This window comes from Rosa rugosa, chromosome 7, assembly GCF_958449725.1.
Source record: "Rosa rugosa chromosome 7, drRosRugo1.1, whole genome shotgun sequence".
NCBI lineage: Eukaryota > Viridiplantae > Streptophyta > Magnoliopsida > Rosales > Rosaceae > Rosa > Rosa rugosa.
The window spans coordinates 7,958,447-7,980,012 of NC_084826.1; the positions used below are offsets into that span (position 1 = coordinate 7,958,447).

Consider the following 21,566-nt stretch of genomic DNA (forward strand, 5'->3'; position numbering starts at 1 on the left):
ATATGTAGAGAAACAATCTTCACTCTGAGATTGAGATTCAAGTTTGGACAAAAATAATAGAAGGGAATAACACTATTACATCAAGAAAGGAGAAGTAAAGCAAGAGATGACATTTAGATCGAAGCTGAATAATCCTGAGTTGAGATTACAATTCTTTTCCTTTTTGGTTGGTGAAGGCGAACGCAGTTAGAGCAAGTCCACTCATTGAGGTTGGGACGTCAATACTATTTACTGCTTTTTGCCTTTCATTTCCACCATTTAGGTTGCCATGTCAGATAGTACTGTTTACAAAAGGTCACCGAATGTCAGTTGGCAGGTCAAGAAAAATTGACCCAGAGTGACCTTTTGTGAACAGTATCTGACCTGCCAACCTAAATGGTAGAAATAAATGGTAAAAAGCAGTGAATAATATTGACCTGCCAACCTCAACGGTTGCTCTTAAGGCGTTGACATCAATTTGAGCAAACAAAGCCAAAAAAAAATAATTCTGCTTAGCTTATGTGGCGTGTTGAAACTCATTGGAGTAGGTGAATGACTATGATTTATAAAGTTTACATAGCTTTACACCCTAATAACTTTAGAGGAGCATTGGTACCTATAATTGAACTTTTTTAACTCTTTTAGTTCGATTCACTGATATTTTCAGCTCAGACCGTCAGTACTCCTGCAAAACTAGATTTTTTGTTTTGTTTGAGAATGAAGTATATCAATTGTATTGATAAGATAGAAATAGTACAAAAAAAAACTTTTATAATAGGAGTAAAAGAAATGTAAACTCCATCCTCTGCCTAAGATGATATAGTTATGACAAAAGCCAACGCCTACTAACTAGGTCTATTGTCTGAAAAATAATACAAGAGAGGAAATATGGCTCCACCAAACAACAACGAAGTAAACAAGGGTGGAGTCTCCACCGTTTGGTCTACCTAGTTCAGCAAAGGAATCAGTGACCAAAGCGATAAGGTTACATCTTAGAAAACTTGTCCCGATAAAACTTATTAAAACAAAATTCTAAACCGAAAAAAGAGTACCACAAACAAAATAACACCTTACAAGTTGCACAAGATCCTCATGAAACCAGGTTCCTTGAATTCAATCGCTACTAATATATTTTAAAACTATTAATTAAATCCAATTAATGGTGTTTTTAGGAACCCATTTCAACCTATAATGCAAACCATTGATTCTCGTACACGATCCACTCATTACTTCTATGATATTGAAGGAAGCAAATCAAATCACGATTATTGATAAATATATTTCAATCATCCAATTGAATGGGACATATATACATATATATCTATCTGTCATATGCAAGCAGCTAATAATTAAGTACTTATTATTGCCAACCAATTACTAGTTTGATATATTGGAGACCCCATCTACTACTACTCGATCGTGAAGGTGACAAGTGCATGCATGGATAGTTGGATACGACCCATTTTGACCATAATAGTAAATGAATCTCAACCTCAATGAGCCTAGCTAATGTGACTTGGCAACTAAAATGATCGTCACTCTTCACCTATCCCATCACTGCTCTAGCTTGCAATGATCAATATGCTAGTTGCTGCGAAAACTCACATTGGATCCTCAATGATTCTAATCCGTCATATCCCCTTCGAATTGTTTCTTGAAAGCCCTCATTCATCAATATTGATTATTGTTGGGTACCCACGTACGTACCATATATGTCCCATCATGATAAAATTTCTGAAGCAAATTTTAAGAACCCTAGTTGGTACATATATGTTGGTACTCTACCACACAAAGAAATTGTTGCTAGTACTAGCTGTAACTATTTTTGTGGTATAGAATAATGGCAGTCAACAATAAAATTGGCGTAACGATTGAGACAAAGAAAACTTAAACGCATGAGAAACCCTAATGCATGCATGCAACTGATCAGTTAATTATCAACTTATCATTAAACCAGGACAAAACAAAACTAGAAAGGCTTAAACCAAACTTAACTAGTTGACATGTTTGATGAACATTTTTGGTAGCTTACGTACCAAAAGTCTGGCCAACTTGATCAGTTTAACGTCCATTTTGAAGATCCTAATCAGGTTTCATAAACTAACTTAATTGAAATGCATGTCCATAATTTACCAAACTTTATTGCCTAATTTAGTTATTTATCTATTTAACAAGAAAAGTATGCCGTTGGTTTATTTAAGCTTTTCAAATGGACCTCCTCCTACCATAACGGATTTCGGATGGATTTCTATCAAATTAAGGGGATGTCAATGTAGGTAATTGTGCTTGCTTAAATATCCATACATCAAATTCAGGATTACGTAGTTTGATATGTCGCTCTTCTTGAAAACATACGTCTAAGAGTTAGATGTTTGATAAAGTTATCTAAGTGAGACTTAATCAATTAGGCCTCGTTTGGTTCATGAAAAGAAAAGTAATTCTTTCATCTTTCCCATGGGAAGGGAAATGAAATTTCCGAAGAATTTTCTATTCCGATATTTGGTGATATAAGGAAAATTATCCGGAAAGTTGTTAAAAAGTTTGTAATTAATGTGTTGTGAGTAATAAATGCAAAGAAAGAAGGGGAAAAAGTGATTCATTTGGAGTATGAAATGAACCATTTTCCCCTCTATATTCCTTTGCTTTAGGAAATAATTTCATTTTCTTTTCCATCCCAAACACAGGAAATGAACAACTTTCATTTCCTAATGCTTACTTTCCGCAAACCAAACGAGACTTTAGGGGAACATCTCAATTGTGCTCGCTTGAATTAGTACATCAAATAAAGTACTATTACGTAGTTTTACTATTTTTTGCTCTAAGTCCTATGCGAGTATGATGTTTGTTGAAGTTATATAAGTGAGACTTAAACAAAGAAAAGAGGTGGTAATTAAGTGAGCAGATCAAGCGCAAAGAAGTTAAAACAAGATATTCGACTTGTTACTTAACCTCAAAGAAACCAAAGCAAGCAAAATGAAATTGCAAGTCATTTCATTCTATGTCAAAAAAAAAAAAAAAAAAAAAATTGAAATCGGTATAACGACTATAACCTCCCGTAAAACAAGACTTGTCAATAGGATAACATGGATTTAGTGGACGAGAAGCTGTGGATTGGAGATGCCAAAACGTTAAAAACAATTAATGCATACATATCACATCAAATTGAAATTTTCCAAAACATTCCATATATGAACAGAGTCATCAGACAGCAAGATTCGAGAATCCAGAAAAATGATGGGTAGAAGACAATAAATATAAAATAGTTGGTTCAATGGTTCCCATCCCATATGAGTTTTGAGTTCATTGTACAACTCGATCAATAATTTTGCTTATGTGGGCTTCCCTTCTAGATTGGATTTTAATTTGGAGAATGTCTATCTCCATGTACACGAGGGCTTCCTTCCCGGTTGGATACAACTGGTTTTCATCAATGCGTGGCCTAGTAGTACTACTGTCAGTTGTCACTGAACATTTCCATCATTTTTCTCGTTAATTTCTTTTCCTTACAACTTTTTCAAGTCATGGCTAGGTTTGGTCTACACCTTAAGAAAGAGAGACTTCCACAATTTGGGATTTTGGGTTATGAATGATCACCGTGAATAATAGATGGATGTCCTGCAAAACTTTGTGTCGGTGAGCCTTCAGTAGTTGAGAATGATTCATATCATCATATCTATAATTAGTATAATTTGGATCCATATATCTATTTATAGACAAAAATTTTATTTATAGAAGACATTTTTTTTTTAAGAATAGACATTAGATTATAATACGTTTGATTTTCATGAGTCGACTTTCCCAAAGAGAGGAAAAAATAATGAGATTGAAAATTATTCGGTCATCTAATCTACGTAGAGTACTATATGTACTACATATACATAAGAAAAGACAACTTGAAAAATAAAATGAATAATTTGGTTTTTGCATTTCTTGTATGAGCGATCCTTGAAAATACTCTTAAATGTGAATGATTTTGAACATTATCTTAGATGAGGATATCAATACTTTAGTTTTTTTTATTTTTGTTATGCTCTAGTTAAATCCTTTCCCTAGCTATGTCTGTTTTTCTCTTCTTCTTCTTTTTGTAATTAAAATCATCTAATTAGGTTTTGATTAAGATAATAGATGGAGAAACGGAAGAGTAATTGCAAGATCTTGGCGAGCTTAACATGAGCCTAGCTCTAATAACTTATATGTCATATCACTCATATGTACGTACATATAAAACCAAATTCAAAGTTCCTCCGAGTTTCAGAAGCTCACTTACAATATGCAAGATCGATGGAACAATTACCTATAAATTAACGAGATCACGCATTAATGCCTGAATACACGAAGACGTCTAGTGGGTGAAACCGTGAGAGTGGCCCTAGTGGGACTGCATCGGAGGACATGCCAAAAGAACACCGACCTCCATATTTGAAAGCTTTAGGGTCCTTGACAAAGAGAAGGATATTTATGGAATTTCGATGTCACAGGCAGGCGGAAAGTGACGGCCGCAGCTACTTGCTACCTCCACTAGATAGTGGTTTCCTTAAAAAACGACGAGCCAATGGAGTAAAAACGGTCGGACTCAGACATACAGCTTGGCATCTCCCGACTCCTGAGCCGCCACCGTCAAGCATTCTCAATAGCAATTGCAGAGATGAAAGCAAATTTAACCTTCACCTTGGCTCTTCCAAATTAATTAAAATGGCTTTGTTGATCTCAGTTCAGTAAGCATAGACTGGCTGGAGTGCAAGTACTGGTTCTTGGTGGGTTGTCTCTTCATCGATATATATATCAACCTTTCGAGAAGAAGGTATACATGCATTCATGTCTGAGATGCAAAAACTACGGTGATTAGGGAGCCAGTTGCAATTTCAGAAAAGGAAGATGATTGCTTTTGTTTTCTTTCTACTAGGATTAAGGAATGCCATGGGATTGAAAGAAAACGATATAGCATACACTACAAGAAAAATAGTCTATGACAACATCATATTTACAACATGCTGTAAATGCTCGTTGTCATCTCTAATATTCTACAACATGCGCAGAAAGAGTGTTGTATTAAATTATTTACCACTACATGCGTCATTTGCATGTTGTTAATTTCGTTATCGATAACTCAGTTTGCACGTTGTTGTCTACTTGTTGTCAATTAATGTATCAACAAGTAGGAGTGCATGTTGTTAAATATTTTCAAAACAACAACGTGCAGCTAACGCGGTCGAAACTTTGAGATAAAAGATTAAAAAAAAAAAAAAAACAAAAGGGCCTGTTGACTAAAGTCAGTAAAAAAAAGAAGCATCAGCTCTCTAAATCCATCATAGACCCAAAACATATAAAATCCTGGGCTTGAAGAATTGAGCTCTGAAGCTCTCAATTCTCAAACCCTAAACCGCCCGAAACGATCGCTTCCCTCCGTCGTCACTCTCAATTGGATCGACGACTTCACTATGGAGCAAGACTGCTTGTCCGGCGTCGCCGCCGTCGAGCACGTCCTGCTTAGCCGACGGCAGGGTCGAGTTTGCCTTTGGCTGAGCTCCTCCAATCCCTCCCGTAGTCCCATACCTCCCAAGCGCCGCCCAGCGTCGGCTACGTCCTTACTAGTTCATCCTCTGCCTCGGCTCCGTCGACCGCGCCACTGACTCCGCCGACCTCGGTTGTCAATCTCTAATGCATTTCCGGCGTTACGGCTACGAAGGTACTTCTTTCTTTCTTCATATTACCTGTTCCACCGTTTCGCACCTTTAATTTCATCATCTAGCTAGGTTCCTATTTCATTCTAATCATCATGTTCTTGTTTGAAAATTGTTTGATGAACTCAGGTTTTAGTCTCGCAGATGCAAAACACTGTTATTCATTCGCTTGTTCATGTTTTGCTTGTTCTTCCTGATTTGGCATTTTGTCGAACACTTGGTGTGCATTGAAAATAAAGATGATTCATGCTAGATAGTGAGTTTTATGTAAAAATTCGATAGTATCACTAAATTGTAATGATTTATAGCCAATATTGCGACTTTCTCAGTGATAAAATATGTTTTGTGTTTCTTCTTGGGAGGATTAGATTTGCATAATGTATAAGGGTTTATTGGTTTCTTGGTTGTTGAGAAATGGTGAGAAAAGAGAACAATATGTCTAGCATGGAAGGTCACCAAGTAAAATATGTTGTAAGAGCATTGCTAAATAGGGATCTACAATTGTGTCACTACTCACTACTGTTTTCAGCAAATGTGGTGTTGATTTTAGAATTAGTATGAACAACACTTATATGATGTCTTAAGGTCGATCAAAAGTGGTTTATATTTGAATTAGTTGTGAGAATTTGTAAAACATATCCTAAATAAGGTACTTAGTAGGATTTTGTGGGTATCTCAGAAAAAGAAGATGAGAACCTGGGTATCTCATACATGTTCCACTGCTATTTGGTTAGTAGATTTCAGAAATAGTTAATTCGTTATACCTAACCATAGACCTCTTTACCAATTTTTTGGTCTGAAAAAGTGATGGCACTATATACATTACTATAATGTTGTTTGAGTGTTAACAGAAACATAAAGCCTTGGTGGTTAGCAAGTGCTATTTTCATACTTTTTTTAAATATTGACATGAGAAAAGAATGCAGCAGGGGATGTGATCTGAAAGCCATAGACACACCAAACCCTACATTAATTATATTATCAAAACAGATTATGCCACCACAAAGACAAAGTAGTTGGTTTTATTGCTTCTGAGGTCATTGCCAGAGAAGGAATTAATTATAGTTTTCAGCAATGTCACAACTTCAAATCAGTGGCACCTACTAAACTGCCAAAGTGATAGCATCCAAGACTCAAATTTGTATGATTGATCCGCTAATATAACCGAGGGAAAATTCATACCCTAAACCAAGGCTAGTTTCCTGATTCCTAAAACAAACTAGGATTTAAGCTATCAAACCTATAACGTGCACTGTGTGTCTATGTGTCTGTCATCTATTGCATTGATTCAGAACCCTTGCTGTAAATTCATTGTTTCTTTTCCAAGTCTTTTTCTGTTCACCATTTCCCTCCTGGTTCTTTGTTTGGATCACATTGTTTCCAACTTCTTATCTCTATGTGTTTGGGCAAGCATACTCTGAATCTATACACCCTTAACCTTGTGATCAAATAAATTTTTATTTAATCTCCTTGAGTTATCATTTTAAAAACCAAGTAGATATTAAACTACTTGAATGGATTCTTCTGTACATATTGATCCTTGAGTTATATGCTTTTTGTCTAAAAGGGATTGGGGGGTTTCCTTTCTGGGCCAAATTCCAACCCCATGAGACAAACAAATAGCTACTTCTTGACTACTCCTCAGCTTATAAAGTCTTTTATTGCTGTCAAAATCTTTATTACTCCTCAAAAATATATGATGTTTCATTATTCTGGCTTTCCTGCTGTGTGTAGTTTTTCATTAAGAGACTCTACAGAACAGGAATGCAATAAGTCAGCCATTCTCAGTCACTGGTATCATGTTGCATAATGAAATTTACAACTATTTATTGAATTTCCTTTTCCTTGATAATCTTTAGAAAGTTCTTATCATTCATATAATGTCCACATAATTTCCTTTTCATTAGTCTTCTTGTACCTTGTTTTACAGAAAAACTACCATCGATTCATGTATCTTGGTTGTTGCACTGAAACTTATTCTACAGATTATTTCAATTAGAATGCATGTATTATTATTTGTGATGACTGTAACTTGTGCTTCTGTATCTGTGTAGTTAATACTTGTCCTTGTCAAAGTGTTAATTAGATTAGAAGGAATAGCAATTGAGTGGTACTGTAGTAGTGGTTCTAAGTTCTAAGTTCTAAGTTCAGAAGGACTAATGTGCCTATGCTATATATGATTTCGTGCCTTCTAGTTTGAGGTACAGTTTCTGTCAAGATGGAGAAACAATGGCTGCAATTTGATAGAGAAAAGGAACAGACAAAGAAGAGGAAAAGAGGTGATGAAGAACAGAAAAAGAAGGGGAAAAAGAAGAGGAGGAAGTGGACCAATCAATGCTCCAAGCAATGATCTTGAAAATAGCAGATGTGCACTTTTGAATTGGAACAATTATGAAGAAGATGAAGTGGTAGCTGAAGGAATGATCTCTTCAACAAATCCAAGTACAAAAGTTCATTGTGTGCCTCTTGGACGAAATTGTTGGAAGGTTTGGGTTGATGTGGTGTTTGATGAGTATCAGACTATGGAAGTGTACAGATTAACCATGGATGCCAAACAACTTGGTGAAGCTATAGGAAGCACTCTTGCATGGCCCAAAAGCTCCATTGAAATGCTTCCTTAGTAGTTGAAGTAGCAGGTACATTTTGCTTTACTAGAGAATTTATGTAGGTCAGGAAGTACCATGCATGTTTTGTCAATGCTGGTGAACAAAGAATCCAGTACTTTGTCATGCATGTTTTGTAAAGAACATATGTATAAGAGAATGTGGCACTCCTAATGAAATGTATATTTTTCATACATGGTTAGTGTACGTGTACTAATATTGGCATGTGAATGTGTTTAAGTAATGGTGAATGTTTATAGAGGTACAGGAAAGCATAGCCCAACAAATTGGGTGCAATAATATATGCTGAAACGTTGTAACAACGTATGTAATATGACAACATACCATGTATGCTGTCGAAAACTAAAGACAACATGCTGAGAGTGTTGTTAAAACTTACAACATGCACTTGAAACGTTGTTGAAAATTTATGACAACGTGCAGAGCTCATTGTTGAATAATTACAACAACGTGCTTCACCTCTTTTTGACAACATGCAAAGCGCGATGTTAAGGACTCGAGGACTTTTAATGACTCTGGCATCTACAACATGCGCCAAACGTTGTCAAAAGTGATTGACAACGCTAATTGCATGTTGTTAAACATGTTTTTTCTTGTAGTGATATATATCTTAAGTGCTAAATGAATTGAGATAGTATAGTGATTAAAACATTATTTTTTAAGAAAATGTTGATAGAGGTTTCAAGTTTGATTTTTCTTCTTTCTTGATAAATGAGCATAAAAGATGTTTTGAGTTTATTTCTTCATAGAATGAATCATTGTTGGATTTATATTTTGTAGCTTGATATAAATTATTAATTGTTTTATGATATGTACTTTTTCTTTGTAAATAAGGTTTGGTAACTGTCCTTTCAAAAAAAAAAAAAAAGGGTTTAGCAGCTTTAGTTTTAGAAGGAAAAAGGAAGTAAAGCTAATGATATATATATATATATTAAAGAAATGTGGATTTCATTAAACGCATGTTAAGATAGTCATTACATATCTTATTGCTGTTTTCGACTAGACAGATCAAGAAGTTGTAGTAGAATAACTGTTGTGATACATAGAAGATAGACTATCTATATACTTGAACTAATCGCTCACTTATTTAAGTGAACTTATAAACTATAGAGACTTGTAAGACATAATATATAGACCCCTAGCTACCACACTAGGCATATTTTTTTCTTGCCTTTTAAGGTAGGGCTAAATGAGATACTTTATAGAGACTGAAAGTAAGAGAATACAACAATTAAACATGTGAAACTAATTAAAGAACACGTGAAATTAGTTCCGAGTCCCGCCTGACGAATTCGATCAATTAAATAAGTTTGATTGATACAACTAATATTCGGCAGAAATCCTAATCGAAACAAACACTACACATACACAATTTGATTAAGGAATATTGCCACCTCTTCCCAATTTTCATTCATGCTTAACTCTACTGATCGAGTAACTCTATACAGTTCTTTTGTATCTCTTCGTTAGCTTTAACTAGCAAGTTGTTGGTCTAATAGGTCTTGCATGACAATTGACAATGGATTGACATAAGATTTCAAACTGGTCAATTCTAACACAACGATAATATATATAGATATGCTCATGAATGATGCATAAGTACAGTGACGTGAGGAACCTTTTGGGTTTACAATGGTCATTTCAAGTTTCAACTCTTGTATATTTACAAACCCTACTTGTCATTTACCCCCAAAAACAAATTAAGCATAGAGCTTTACGATTACTATTGTTTTTTAAGAGAAGCTTTACGATTAATTTAATACGGCCCAAAAATATATATCTCATATTATTAAATGATCGAATTATACATCCATGCCCTTGGAGCAAATCCCCGCCATTCAATCTCTCATCCCATCAAGAAACCCAATCACCACCCTTAGTTTTAGCTCTCAGTTCTGCTATAAAAGGAACTCAAAACTCTCTCAACTCAGCAATATCATTAAGCATAAGCACACAAAAAGCTAGAGCTACTCATTCATCTCTAAGCTCCCGAAAATGCAGAACAACAAGGCTATTTTGGAGGCTTTGTACAAGGCATTGGCCCAAGGGCAAACCGAGACGGTGGCAAAGGTTCTAGCAACTGACCTGGAATGGTGGTTCCATGGTCCTCCGAAGTGCCAGCACATGATGCGGGTGCTCACAGGGGATTCCAGCCACGTTGGCTTCAAGTTCGAGCCGAGAAGCGTAACGGAGATTGGCGACTACTGTGTGATTGCTGAGGGCTGGGAAGGAGCTCAGGCTTATTGGGTGCATGTGTGGACGATCAAGGATGGTTTGATCACTCAGTTCAGGGAGTATTTCAACACGTGGCTGACAGTGAGGGATCTGAAGCCGCTAGGGTGGAAGGAGAGTAAGAGCTTCACTGTGTGGCAGAGCATGCCAAGGGACCTGTTCCACCGTTCTTTGCCAAGCCTTCTCCTAGCTATTTAGTACAAATTAAAGTAAGACTATTTTGTTGTACTTAATTAGCAAGAAAAAATATGAAATTAAAAAATAAGGGCGCTAGTTGTGGCCGAAAGTTCTTGGATCAACAATGAAATGGCAAAAGATATATACTTTTGCTTTGTTGAAATAAATACACATATGATTAATGGCACTTAACTTGAGAACAATTAATCTATGTTGCAGCCAAAAGTAAACTTCTATTAAAAGGACCCTATCTGAACCTGGATATGCTTATTACAATGGAGTTCAGACAGCAGTACCTGGCAAATCACTTGGTATATTCAATTAGAAGATCAATGGCAGTGAATCTGAAAAAATATTGAACTGCCGCTGAGACATCCTTACCGACAATATCCCAACAAGAGACGAATGAACTCACCGAGTGCGGGTTATGGTGGAGTTTTTCGATCGAGACTATTAGGGTGAGGTTCTTGGTGCTTTCTCCTCCAGTTTAGATATCCCAAGCTCAGTTGCAGCTGAAGTAATGGCGGCAATCCAAACTATTGAGTTGGCTTGGGTTCGGGACTGGAAGTATGTTTGGCTAGAAGTTGATTCATCTCTTGTTCTCACATTCCTTCGCTCTCCTCATATGGTGCCTTGGCAACTTCGAGTGGAGTGGGGTAATTGTCCTAATTGGATTTCTCAGATGCACTTTCGTTCTTCACATATTTATAGAGAGGGTAATCAAGTTGCTGATGCTTTAGCTAATTTTGGTGATTCTTTGTCTGATATGATTTGGTGGGATTCGATTCCTCCATTTGCAATTTCTTTTTGTGCTCGAGACCGTTTAGGTCTTCCTAATTTCCGTTTTAGCTAGTTTGTAGTGCTTTAGTTGTTCTTGAAGAGGCATGTCTCTTCAATCTTTCGAGGGGTAAGGTTGTTGCCCTTGCACCGTCTTGATGTACTCGTTTTTCTTTTTCTTTCAATAATTTTCCCTCGCTCTGTCGAGGTTTGCAAAAAAAAAAAAAAAAATCTCTTTAATTTTGTTACACAACAGTGTCTCTCAAATGCTTAACAGAGGATATTTAATTTGACAATAATAATGGGGATGCTTATAACCCATAATGCCATGTCGAGGCTAACTCCAGACATTGCAGGTCATTGTAATGGGATTATTTGTCCAGTAGATCGATTTGCGATCGAAGAATGATTCCTTATGTAATGTAGCAATCAAGGACTTCAAGCTACTTCCGGAATCGGTATGATCACAGGTAAATGTTTTCTTATGCGGGCTTTTGGCATCGGAGAGCATAGACTTATGGTAGCCAAAGATGTCTCCCACAATGTTTACTTAAATGTTCGGGGGGAAGTTGTATGTTACATCAATGTAGCAATATATCAAATAGAGTTCGATACAGAGATAAACTCGTTTGATACAGAAAGAGAGTAGTCTCAAACTAGTTTAACAATAGAGTCGGTCTACCACCGAATCAAATTACTCAAGTGAATGTATGTATTGATACATTGATGTATCGTGAACAAACCCATGTTTGAATATATCCTATTCAAAGGCGTGCTCATAAAGCATTTCCAAGCTATTTTGTCCATGTTCATGAGCTTGAAAGTAGTCAGCAAGCCGCAGACTCTTCTCGGCCTTGTCCTGCATAGAATTTTAGTAAAGGCACTCATCTGACAGGCAAGACACTCCTGAAACCTTTGAAAATTTTGGAAAAGTAGGTATGAAACTTTGAGGCAGAATCATCAGATCGGAGAATTAAGAGAAATTGAATGTTGGAGCACCAGCCAAGATGCCATACACTTTCCTCTGAATGGACAAAATAATGATACAACATATGGATTTAGTACAACATCGTTATTGTAAGGCTTTGCCTTGATTCTTTACCTCACTACATTACACAGCATGTCTTCTGCTTACTATACAACACATTACAAACATCAAGCGCTGACGGAATGGTGCCCCAAGGGCCAAGCCACCTAAAAAGAGTTTATAAAGAAAAAAAGTGGAGATATTGACAATACTAAGAAACGTATATTGTCCTCTCTGAAGCCAAATTAAGCAGTGTCCGGAAGAACTGGTGAGGATACATGGGCGGTTCCTCTGCTAGTGCCTGAGATGTACAGAAAAAGGTCTAACTAGTTATAAGTTCCTAGTAAGTGATGATCTCCATTGTTTGTGATGATCTCCATTGTTCCTAGTAAGTGATGATCTCCATCTGTGTGCTTTATGACATGTAAGCCAACAATAATTCTAAAGAGGTTCATTTGGTGATTTGGTCATCCTATTCAAAATTTCAAGTTTCGTAACCAAGTTTGAAATACCATATGTTTTTGACTACCAATAAAAGCTTTTATTATGAAAAAATATGTTTCCGTTAGTGCAATGCAAAACCAAAATGAGCCAATTCAATTTCCCCCAAAAGAAAATGTGTTTCCAAATTGAATACCTGATGAATCAGAACAGTGGAAGGTGTCATTCCAGGCACTGTATTGACCTCTATAACCAGCACCTACGAAAAATGAAATTGACAAAGGAATTTAGCAGAGTCCGGCATTGATACATACTTGTTTGAAGATAGCAAAGCAAAAGAAGTACATCATGAAGGATGTATTTTATTTAAAATTTGATACTATAGTAACAAAACAACAACCAGGTTGTGGACTAGTGTCAAGGAAGAAAACCTGATAGTTTCAGTTCACAATAGAAAAAATCCATATAAGCTTGAAAATTGCTCATGTTTCAGCATAAGAAAGAAGGAAAGATGCTTGTTTAAGATCTTACCTCTCCACTATCCACGTTGACAAAGGCATCAATTCGTGAAAATCCTTCTAATTCTAAAGTGTTGGCAATCATTTCAACGTGTTGTTTACATTTCTGCAAGGCCTCGTGGCTGAATTACGAAGGAGAAAGTACATTAGAACGAAGATTCCAACAAAGAAAGTATAAAAGAAAGATCCTTTAAGTCAAACATGAGACAGGTTTCGTACATTCTGAAACACAATAAGCAACATAGTGCCAAAGTTTCACTTTAAATGAAATTAAGAACGACACCACATCTAATCTCAAAACCTTACAACCCATGTACGGAACTTGTTTCAATACAACTCTAATACCCAACTTTCATTTATTTAACAGAATGCAGAGGAAACATGTCATGCATGAATGGTGTTATGAGGAACGATAAAGGGAAAAGAAGAATGGGGAATGAAGAGCCCACCAGCAATAATCTGGCTCCTTTGTATATATTGTTTTGTAGAACGTAAAAGTACTTATTCCTCCCTAGATAATACTCTTTTAACAAAAGGAAACATTTTTATTGACAAACCTAATGATCGATGACGGAGGTGGAGTAAGATTGATGCCAGTCCCACCTGCCATTGAAGTAATTTATTATAAACGAGATGTCTGCAGGAAGCTTAGAAAGAATAAACTGAACTATGGAACATACAATAACGAGAAAAAGGGCTTACCCTGAAATTTCTCCTCAAGTGATAAAATATCACCACTCTCCTTCACGGTGATACTGGGACTCAATGAGTGCATTGATCCTTGTTTCCCAATAACACCAACAGTTATTTCAACCCATCTACTCTGTCCATTCCACATGAGGTGATGTCCATTTTCATTCATGGACTTCAATGAAACAATTATATCATCCGTATCAATAAAAGGTTCAAAGATTAGGAGCTCTGGAGGGGGGTTTGGCATTTCGATCATTCCGTGTTCCTACAAGTGAAATACTGAGATCAAAACTCGAAGAAGGCATTTAGTTTCTTGTAATGCAATACTTGTAATGCAAAATACCAAAATATAAGGGTCACCACTCATCCCAGATGGAGAAGTCAAATTCAGTGGCAATACACCACTTTGTGAGAAGAGGAAACAAACAGATACTTCTAATGATTAAATATACATAAGGCTTATCAATTGCTTAAGGAAGCCATAGAATGGAAGGACAACTGAATTAGCATAGATCTCAATCACATTAACAGTTACTTGAAGGCACCTGTGCAAAATTTCATACCACTCAAGGAACATGTGACATTCTAATTTCTCGATTTCACTGATGCTATTTGAAGCAAAAAAAAATAATTATCTTTATGAAAAAATTAAATAAATTCAGTTGTGACTGTGGAGTAACAATACTGTTACATATGATTTGTTAAGAAAAAGGAGTTAAAGAACGTCTGACACAATTATACCTCAAACGAGATGCCATGAAAGGACAGAGGTCACACTAGCAAAAATCAATAATTAAGACCATTCTATACCTTTGACAAACTATTAGGGGGAATCCGAAGGAGACAGTCCTCCAATGCTTTTACATACACTGAAAGGTCTTCATCACAGCTAAGGAAACATAGGAAACATGATAATGAGTGATAAAAGAGTTTGTTCGTGTTATTATCACTGACCACTCATGGAAAGAAAAAATAAAAGTGGATAAACCTACCATAACCTTGCAACTCCAGTTGAGCATCCATCTCTTGCTGGTTTAACACATAATGTTTCACACTGAAGCTTGGAGGTCAATTCATGCCATACATTTGGTATTGGTGTATTAAGGAGCTCATCTCTTCTTCTCAAATCTTTGTTTATGGTAAGAACTCCCAAGTCCGATAGCTGTTCATTAGAAGATTTCAGAATGCTTTTCTACTGAGCAAAACATGCGAGTCATATCAAAACCAAAAAATATAAAAAAAAAAACCAATTCCTCTTGTTGGATGTGTACTATGTATTCGTACATGTTGAAGAGCAACTGATGTTGCGACTTTGTCCATACAAATCTTTGAAGCCAAAACACCGGGACCTTCAATTGAAAAATAAAAAAGATAGTCAGCAATGGAACTGAAATAAGAAAATCCTTGTAAACCAAGTCTTGATTTTAGAAAATAACCTGTATGTGGAATCCCTTCAGCCTCCAACAAAGACTGAAGTGTACCATCTTCACCAATGCCTCCATGCACTATAAACAATTATAAACAACATAAGTACTTTCAATTTTGATTCTGCTCTCCATGCAAAATTGTATAGAGCCTGATCACATGCTTATATATTGTTCTTGATTCTTACCAGTTGTCATCATAAAATGGTGAGGTATACAACTTGCAAGTATGGAAACCAATTAAAAGTCATACCTGCTAAGGCTACAATTTGAGGGGTTATGTCTATGCTACTAATAAGTTATAACGGAGAACTATTTGACATTATTCTGATAGAAACATTTGATTTGACGGGTTGTGTCTATACTACTAATAAGTAATAACTAAAAGCACCCTACAATTTCTGTCTGCAATGATATTCATGACCCGATAAACTGAGAAACTTTTTAAGACACTCACATGTGTCAGGCACTGGTAATGATGTTGCATAGTGTATGATGTACTGAGAAAAATTAAATGCTACTATTCAATCATGAGAATGGTTAAAAAAACAAAACCTGCAATAAATACTGTTGCCTTGACTTCCTTGGCTAGCTTTATCCACTCTTCAATAGAAAATTTAACAGGCAGTTCATCAGTGATATCAAATCCTGTAAACCAAGAATGTTTCTTGAAGCCTTCCATAAGATCATCAATAACTCTGTTCCGTAATTGAGATGTAAGTGCAGCTCGGTCTGGTTCTATTGCCTCTACACATGCAGCAAGAACTTCCTCCGTGGTGTGTCTTAGCACAAGAGAATAACTGTTCAGGAAGAAACCATATTAACTTGTATTAAGCACAATGTACTGGATGACTTCACAGGACTGTTTATACCCCTATGGTTCATATCAAAAGATAGTGAAATATAAGTTATAAGTAGCCATGGAACTTCATGCTCCCCCTGAAATGTTTTAATGCATCAATGCTTATTGTGTTGCGTTTTTAGATATCATGGTTTCAAGGTACTGCCTAGCAGATGATACAGTAGTAAATAACTCAAGATGTTGATAGACCTTCCAGAGATATGTAGAGGCACATGGAGAATTAAATGGCTTATATTTAAAGAAAATAAAAGTTCTCTATCTCACAAAAATGATTTGTAGGTTGCACTGACGGATCACTACAAGGGCCAAACAAGACAGCACCTCTAATTTTCTAAGCCTTTTGTCTCATTACACCGGCTGCACACCATCCAGAGAGAGAGAGAGAGACTTACGGTAATGACCAAACTGTTTTGGAAGTTGCATCAACTTCATTTTTGTCCACATCAGTACTAGATGAATATCCATTCATGGGGGCAAGCAAGCAAGGAAGCACTTCCAGCTGCAGCCAGCAAGATTGTCAATTTCAGGGTTTAGCATATCCAAACTGAGCCATATTTGGAAAATGAAGGTCCCCCTGAATTTGGATACTTACATCATCAAAAGCTTGCAAATTGAGCCAAACATTTGTTCCGCTCATAAGAGATACTTGCCTCTCTGACGTGTCTCCTCCAAAAATAACAAAAACTTTCTGAGTGCCTTCCCAATCATCTTTAAGCAGTGGGGATTTTGATGTTCTAGGCAAATCACTAGACACATCACAAGATGCAAGATGTGGAAATCGCAAACAAGCATGATTAATGATGCTCCGGAGAATATTTGCATGAGAAAACCCAACCTGGATCCAAAAAGGGAATTTTGAGGCAAAGTAGTGGCACCAAAAAGGATTACTGTAACAACTACTGTGTCAATGAAAAATACAGATGGGATGATTTCATGCACAAGTAAGATTTTCAATTCATGGTTTGTCTATTTGAATATATATTATGACTTGACAACAAGAGCACCGCTGTAAGTAGTCCTTAAAGGCATATAAAATTGCCACAACAATGCTGAAGATGCTGTTCTAGAAGTGATTGATGTAAAATACCAAGATACAATAGAATTTTTGACAACATGCAAAATACTTGAACAGTGACAAGCCATCAGTCACACCATAAACGACTTTCATTACAGACCAAATTACAACTGAAGTACCTTTGAGGCTTGCTGGAATAAAAAGCTGGTCTGCTCCATACCACTAATCTGAAATATTAAACAAAGATAATATGAAATCTAAGAAGAACAAACACCCAGCATGCAGATCATTGGGTGAGTAGTCACCCTTCTTACCAGGTTAATGTCAGTGTATAATATTGTGCCCATCTCAGTCCTTCCAAACTTGCTATCTGGCGATGATGGTACATGAATAGAATTAGGCAGAAACCATCCATCAATTCGAGCAAAGTCACGAAGGCCAAGCTTTTGGAATAACTGAGATGCTCCATCTCGAATATTTTGGATGACATCAATAGGAAAACGAGGTGGAGTATGATAAGCAACCTGTTTGGTATCCATCAAATGAAAGTTAGAAAGATATTACAAGAGGGTTTTGCATATCTCACACTTAAAGTCCTGAGCCCTTTCAGATAATACAAACATGCAGACATATACACCAACACAGTATGTGATTCTGTAAGGTCCACTGCTGATCTACCTGTTGTGTTGGAAGATATTTCCTGCGGTAGTTGAAGATTGCATCCTTCTCTCTAACATCTACACTACCAAGGAATTGAAGTTCCACCTGGTCATTTCAATGAATACTATTAATTATGCACATTACAGTATTTGCATAACTAGTGTGCCTACATCATTTCTACAATAGATGGTAATGATATCCACAATACTTCAACCCGTTATTTGTAATACACTAATACTATAGAATGAATCAAACAAAACCATAGAGCATGCATACCTCAGTTGGTAATAGTACAACAGGATGAGAATCTGTACCATACCCCACATCAAGAACAATTGCTGTAAATTCACTCCCTCCTTCAAGAAATATTTCAACTAGGACTTTGGAATCAATTCCCTGTCAAATAGCAAGAGAGAGCAATTTTCATAAGGGAAGGCTTTCCACTCTGAAATTTATAGCCACATCTTTTCAAAAATTAATTGCAGGTCCAACACCTTCCAAAGTCATCTCCAAACCAACATGTTCCAAGTTTATGCATGAATATAAGATTTTCCCGAACATTTGGGACAGTGTAAATCCAAGAAACAAAACTACCTCTGTAATAATTGCATTAGCCTTGCTAAGAGAATCAGCCAAGCCATATGCAACTGTAACACCAATGCTTGAACCTGCTCGTGCTGGTTTTACCTGGAACAAGTATTAAAGAGGGATATATCATAATCAGCCCTAATCAAAAAGCTATTGTACTGGATTTTTTTTTTCCTCAACAGCACTAAATATGCCTTACCACAACTTTTCCAGACTTAGGATCCAGTTGATTTTTTGCAAACCATTCCGACAGTTCAGGTTCATCTGCTTTACTTCCCTATAGGTCATTAAAATTAGAGAAAATTGAAAAATACATAAATTATAAACAACTAAATTGAAAACTATGGGAATTACTTTATCATCATTCCTCAATAAAATATCTTAGATATCCACAATTGGTGATCACAGACATCAAAAGATCAACTAATGATGTCAGATAATTCTGGGTATTAGAAATGTCGGGACTTATTCACACAAAAAATACATGATGCTGATCCCTAGTGGTTAGAATTATCTAGACAAAGAAAAATTTGACACAAGTGTGATGATTTATTAGCACACAATAAAGTTCAGATAGTACCTGTACTAAACAACTTGGTACAGTTACGAATCCATGTCTGCTGAGCTCCAATGAGGCATTGTACTGCCAATAACTCAAAAGCAAAACAGTTAGAAACTTATTATCGTCTTCTTACATTTTCCATATTTTATACTATTGATAAATAATATAATAACAGTCACTGTCAATCAGACATCTCATACCTTGTCGAATGCTTGACGACACTCATTTGATCCCGTGCCAACAAATGGAATGTTATACCTTTCCAACACCTCCTGAAACATCACATTTTGAGATATACATAAGTGAAGGAAAAAAGAACAAGAATTTCATGCATGCTTGTTGTCATGGTAGTAAAAGTTTATACTATGCTACACCTGAATGCCGCCATCTTCACCAAATTGACCATGTATGACTGGAAACACTATGTCCACATTGACAGCAAGATGGTCCGCAAAGTCAGACCAAGACTTGAAACCTTGAGCAAGGCTGCATAAACACACACTTACACAGCTAAACACACTTCCTTACAACGACACAGTAAAAATTGTGAATTCGAAACTACTGACATACCTTTCCAGTTTGAAATCAAAATCCGCCGGAGTGTTGGAGTACACCTGTCAATGCTCAAACTTTATAAACGGGAAAACGAAACGATTCAGGCAAATTTGGAGCAAACGAAAGCTACAGAAACCAACCTGAGCAGGGGATATTGCAAAAGCGTTGAGTTCAGAGTCAATGTAGTAGCAACTCACATGCAAATCCTCTCCCTGATTCAAAAATTCAAAGCAAAACAACTTTCTTACTCTTATCTATTTCACTTTTGCAATCCAAACACAACCAAAACAAAATCGCATTTCGATTTCGCTAAATAGTAACCAGCATAGGCCATAGAGAGTGAAGAAGAAGCTCACTTGAATATGATCGATTACTGATCTAGCGGAGTTGAGAGAGATTCCACGCTCGGCGGAGGGGCCACCGCAGATGACCCCGACTCTCAGAACCCTACGATTCTCCTTGTCCTTGTCCTTGTCCTTGTCCTCTCCCTCGACAGCTACATCCTCCACCACCACCTCCGCGGCGGCGCGTGGAGCTCGGACGCCGCGGCACCGCGTCGACGACGAAGCGTGGGTTCTGAGGCTGTGGTTGAATCGGAGAGAGTTGAAATTGGGAGTGTAGATAAGAGGCTTATTCTGTGCGGCGTCGTTTTGGTTGGCGCGAAGTAAAGTGAGGCTGGAACCGATTGCGAGGGTGGCCATCGGGAAATGATCGGCGAGGAGAAAAGGAGGAGAGAGTGAGGTGGAGGAGTAGGAGTGGTGAAGAAGAGCATTGGGCTTGTTTTTATTGGTTGGGTTTTGTTTTAAAGAATAGTTTCAGGCGGCAGAGCAATGCCAAATTTGGAGGGAGTGCGTCCTTTCCCTGTGGCCGTTGCCGCTTGTCTTTTCTGGTATGAAACACCAAACACTACCAAATTTCGTCGCTTATTCTTTTTCTTTTTTTTTAATTACGTATTTCGTCACTTATTTTAACTCTAACCCATTATTTTATTTTTATTGTTGTCATTTTACATTACAGATCAATAAATAAATAAGTCTAAGCTTTGGAGTTTGGAGGGATCGTCTATCCGTTATAATTTTTTTAATTTGATTCATTTTCTAGAACTTTTCTTTCGCTTTGTTACGTCGGAGGAGTTGAACTATAGCTAATTTTAAAGTGCTGGTTTAGGATTAATATTTTAGGAGATGTGACCATTGTAGAAAGAGTTAGATAATTCAAACTCAATTTTCTCTAGTCAACAAGTATTTTGCATAAACAGAGAAGCAGGCGGAATCACATGGTTAAACCTCCATTTATATTTTATTTAAAAAGAAAGAAAAAGTAATGTAAATAAGGAGGAGATGACATAAGACCTAACTTCTCGAGAAAAAAAATAAAAATAACTATATAGATCAAAACAAAACAAAATAGATGACAAACAGGTCAGCCAGACTAACGAAAGCGGAGATTGGGAAGCCCCAAATAATCCCTCCGCCAAGTAGAACGAACAAAGTCATGGGGAACATCCCACTAAGTCAAACCATGTGAAGAGAGCCTAAAGTTAACAAGGGTACCTGAGACTTGATTTTTCTCTCTAGTTAACGACTTAATAGTTGATTTAATCATAAGTTTTGTTAGACTATAATGAACTTAATGTCCCACAAATTTAAAGACTACATCCATATTTGGTGGTAACGAGTTTATTTCTCTCTATATCTTCATAAAAATTTTAGGAAAGTACTAGTTGCTAAGCTCACGCGTTGTTGCGCGGT

The 21,566-nt window shown here is 36.6% G+C and overlaps 2 protein-coding genes and 1 long non-coding RNA gene across 5 annotated transcripts; 2 read left to right on the forward strand and 1 right to left on the reverse strand.

Annotated features, from left to right (window-relative positions):
• The first annotated feature begins 4,142 nt into the window (after nucleotides 1–4,142).
• LOC133720038 (uncharacterized) lies at nucleotides 4,143–8,457 on the forward strand. Its single transcript, XR_009851641.1, has 2 exons — nucleotides 4,143–5,665; nucleotides 7,856–8,457. It is a non-coding gene; the product is annotated as an uncharacterized LOC133720038 (long non-coding RNA).
• Nucleotides 8,458–10,202: 1,745 nt separating this feature from the next.
• LOC133720455 (senescence associated gene 20) lies at nucleotides 10,203–11,665 on the forward strand. The gene is made up of 2 exons (XM_062146756.1): nucleotides 10,203–10,725; nucleotides 10,913–11,665. The coding sequence occupies exon 1, from the start codon at nucleotides 10,280–10,282 to the stop codon at nucleotides 10,712–10,714; it is 435 nt and encodes a 144-aa protein (XP_062002740.1). The 5' UTR covers nucleotides 10,203–10,279; the 3' UTR covers nucleotides 10,715–10,725; nucleotides 10,913–11,665.
• A 744-nt stretch (nucleotides 11,666–12,409) lies between these two features.
• LOC133720454 (uncharacterized) lies at nucleotides 12,410–20,631 on the reverse strand. Of its 3 annotated transcripts, none has more exons than XM_062146752.1 (24): nucleotides 20,172–20,628; nucleotides 19,956–20,027; nucleotides 19,831–19,874; nucleotides 19,635–19,746; nucleotides 19,461–19,532; nucleotides 19,279–19,341; nucleotides 18,898–18,975; nucleotides 18,705–18,797; nucleotides 18,387–18,506; nucleotides 18,129–18,215; nucleotides 17,765–17,974; nucleotides 17,630–17,677; nucleotides 17,028–17,270; nucleotides 16,828–16,934; nucleotides 16,129–16,373; nucleotides 15,586–15,654; nucleotides 15,434–15,498; nucleotides 15,142–15,311; nucleotides 14,960–15,038; nucleotides 14,159–14,414; nucleotides 14,014–14,059; nucleotides 13,470–13,578; nucleotides 13,135–13,197; nucleotides 12,410–12,819 (listed from the first exon to the last, which is right to left on the reverse strand). In XM_062146752.1, the coding sequence occupies exons 1-24, from the start codon at nucleotides 20,514–20,516 to the stop codon at nucleotides 12,709–12,711; spliced, it is 2,907 nt and encodes a 968-aa protein (XP_062002736.1). In that variant the 5' UTR covers nucleotides 20,517–20,628; the 3' UTR covers nucleotides 12,410–12,708. The 3 variants fall into 3 exon arrangements, with proteins under 3 accessions (XP_062002736.1, XP_062002738.1, XP_062002739.1); XM_062146754.1 differs by having other exon boundaries at nucleotides 12,410–12,798; nucleotides 20,172–20,626; XM_062146755.1 differs by lacking the exons at nucleotides 12,410–12,819; nucleotides 13,135–13,197; nucleotides 13,470–13,578; nucleotides 14,014–14,059; nucleotides 14,960–15,038 and having other exon boundaries at nucleotides 14,252–14,414; nucleotides 20,172–20,631.
• Nucleotides 20,632–21,566: the final 935 nt, after the last annotated feature.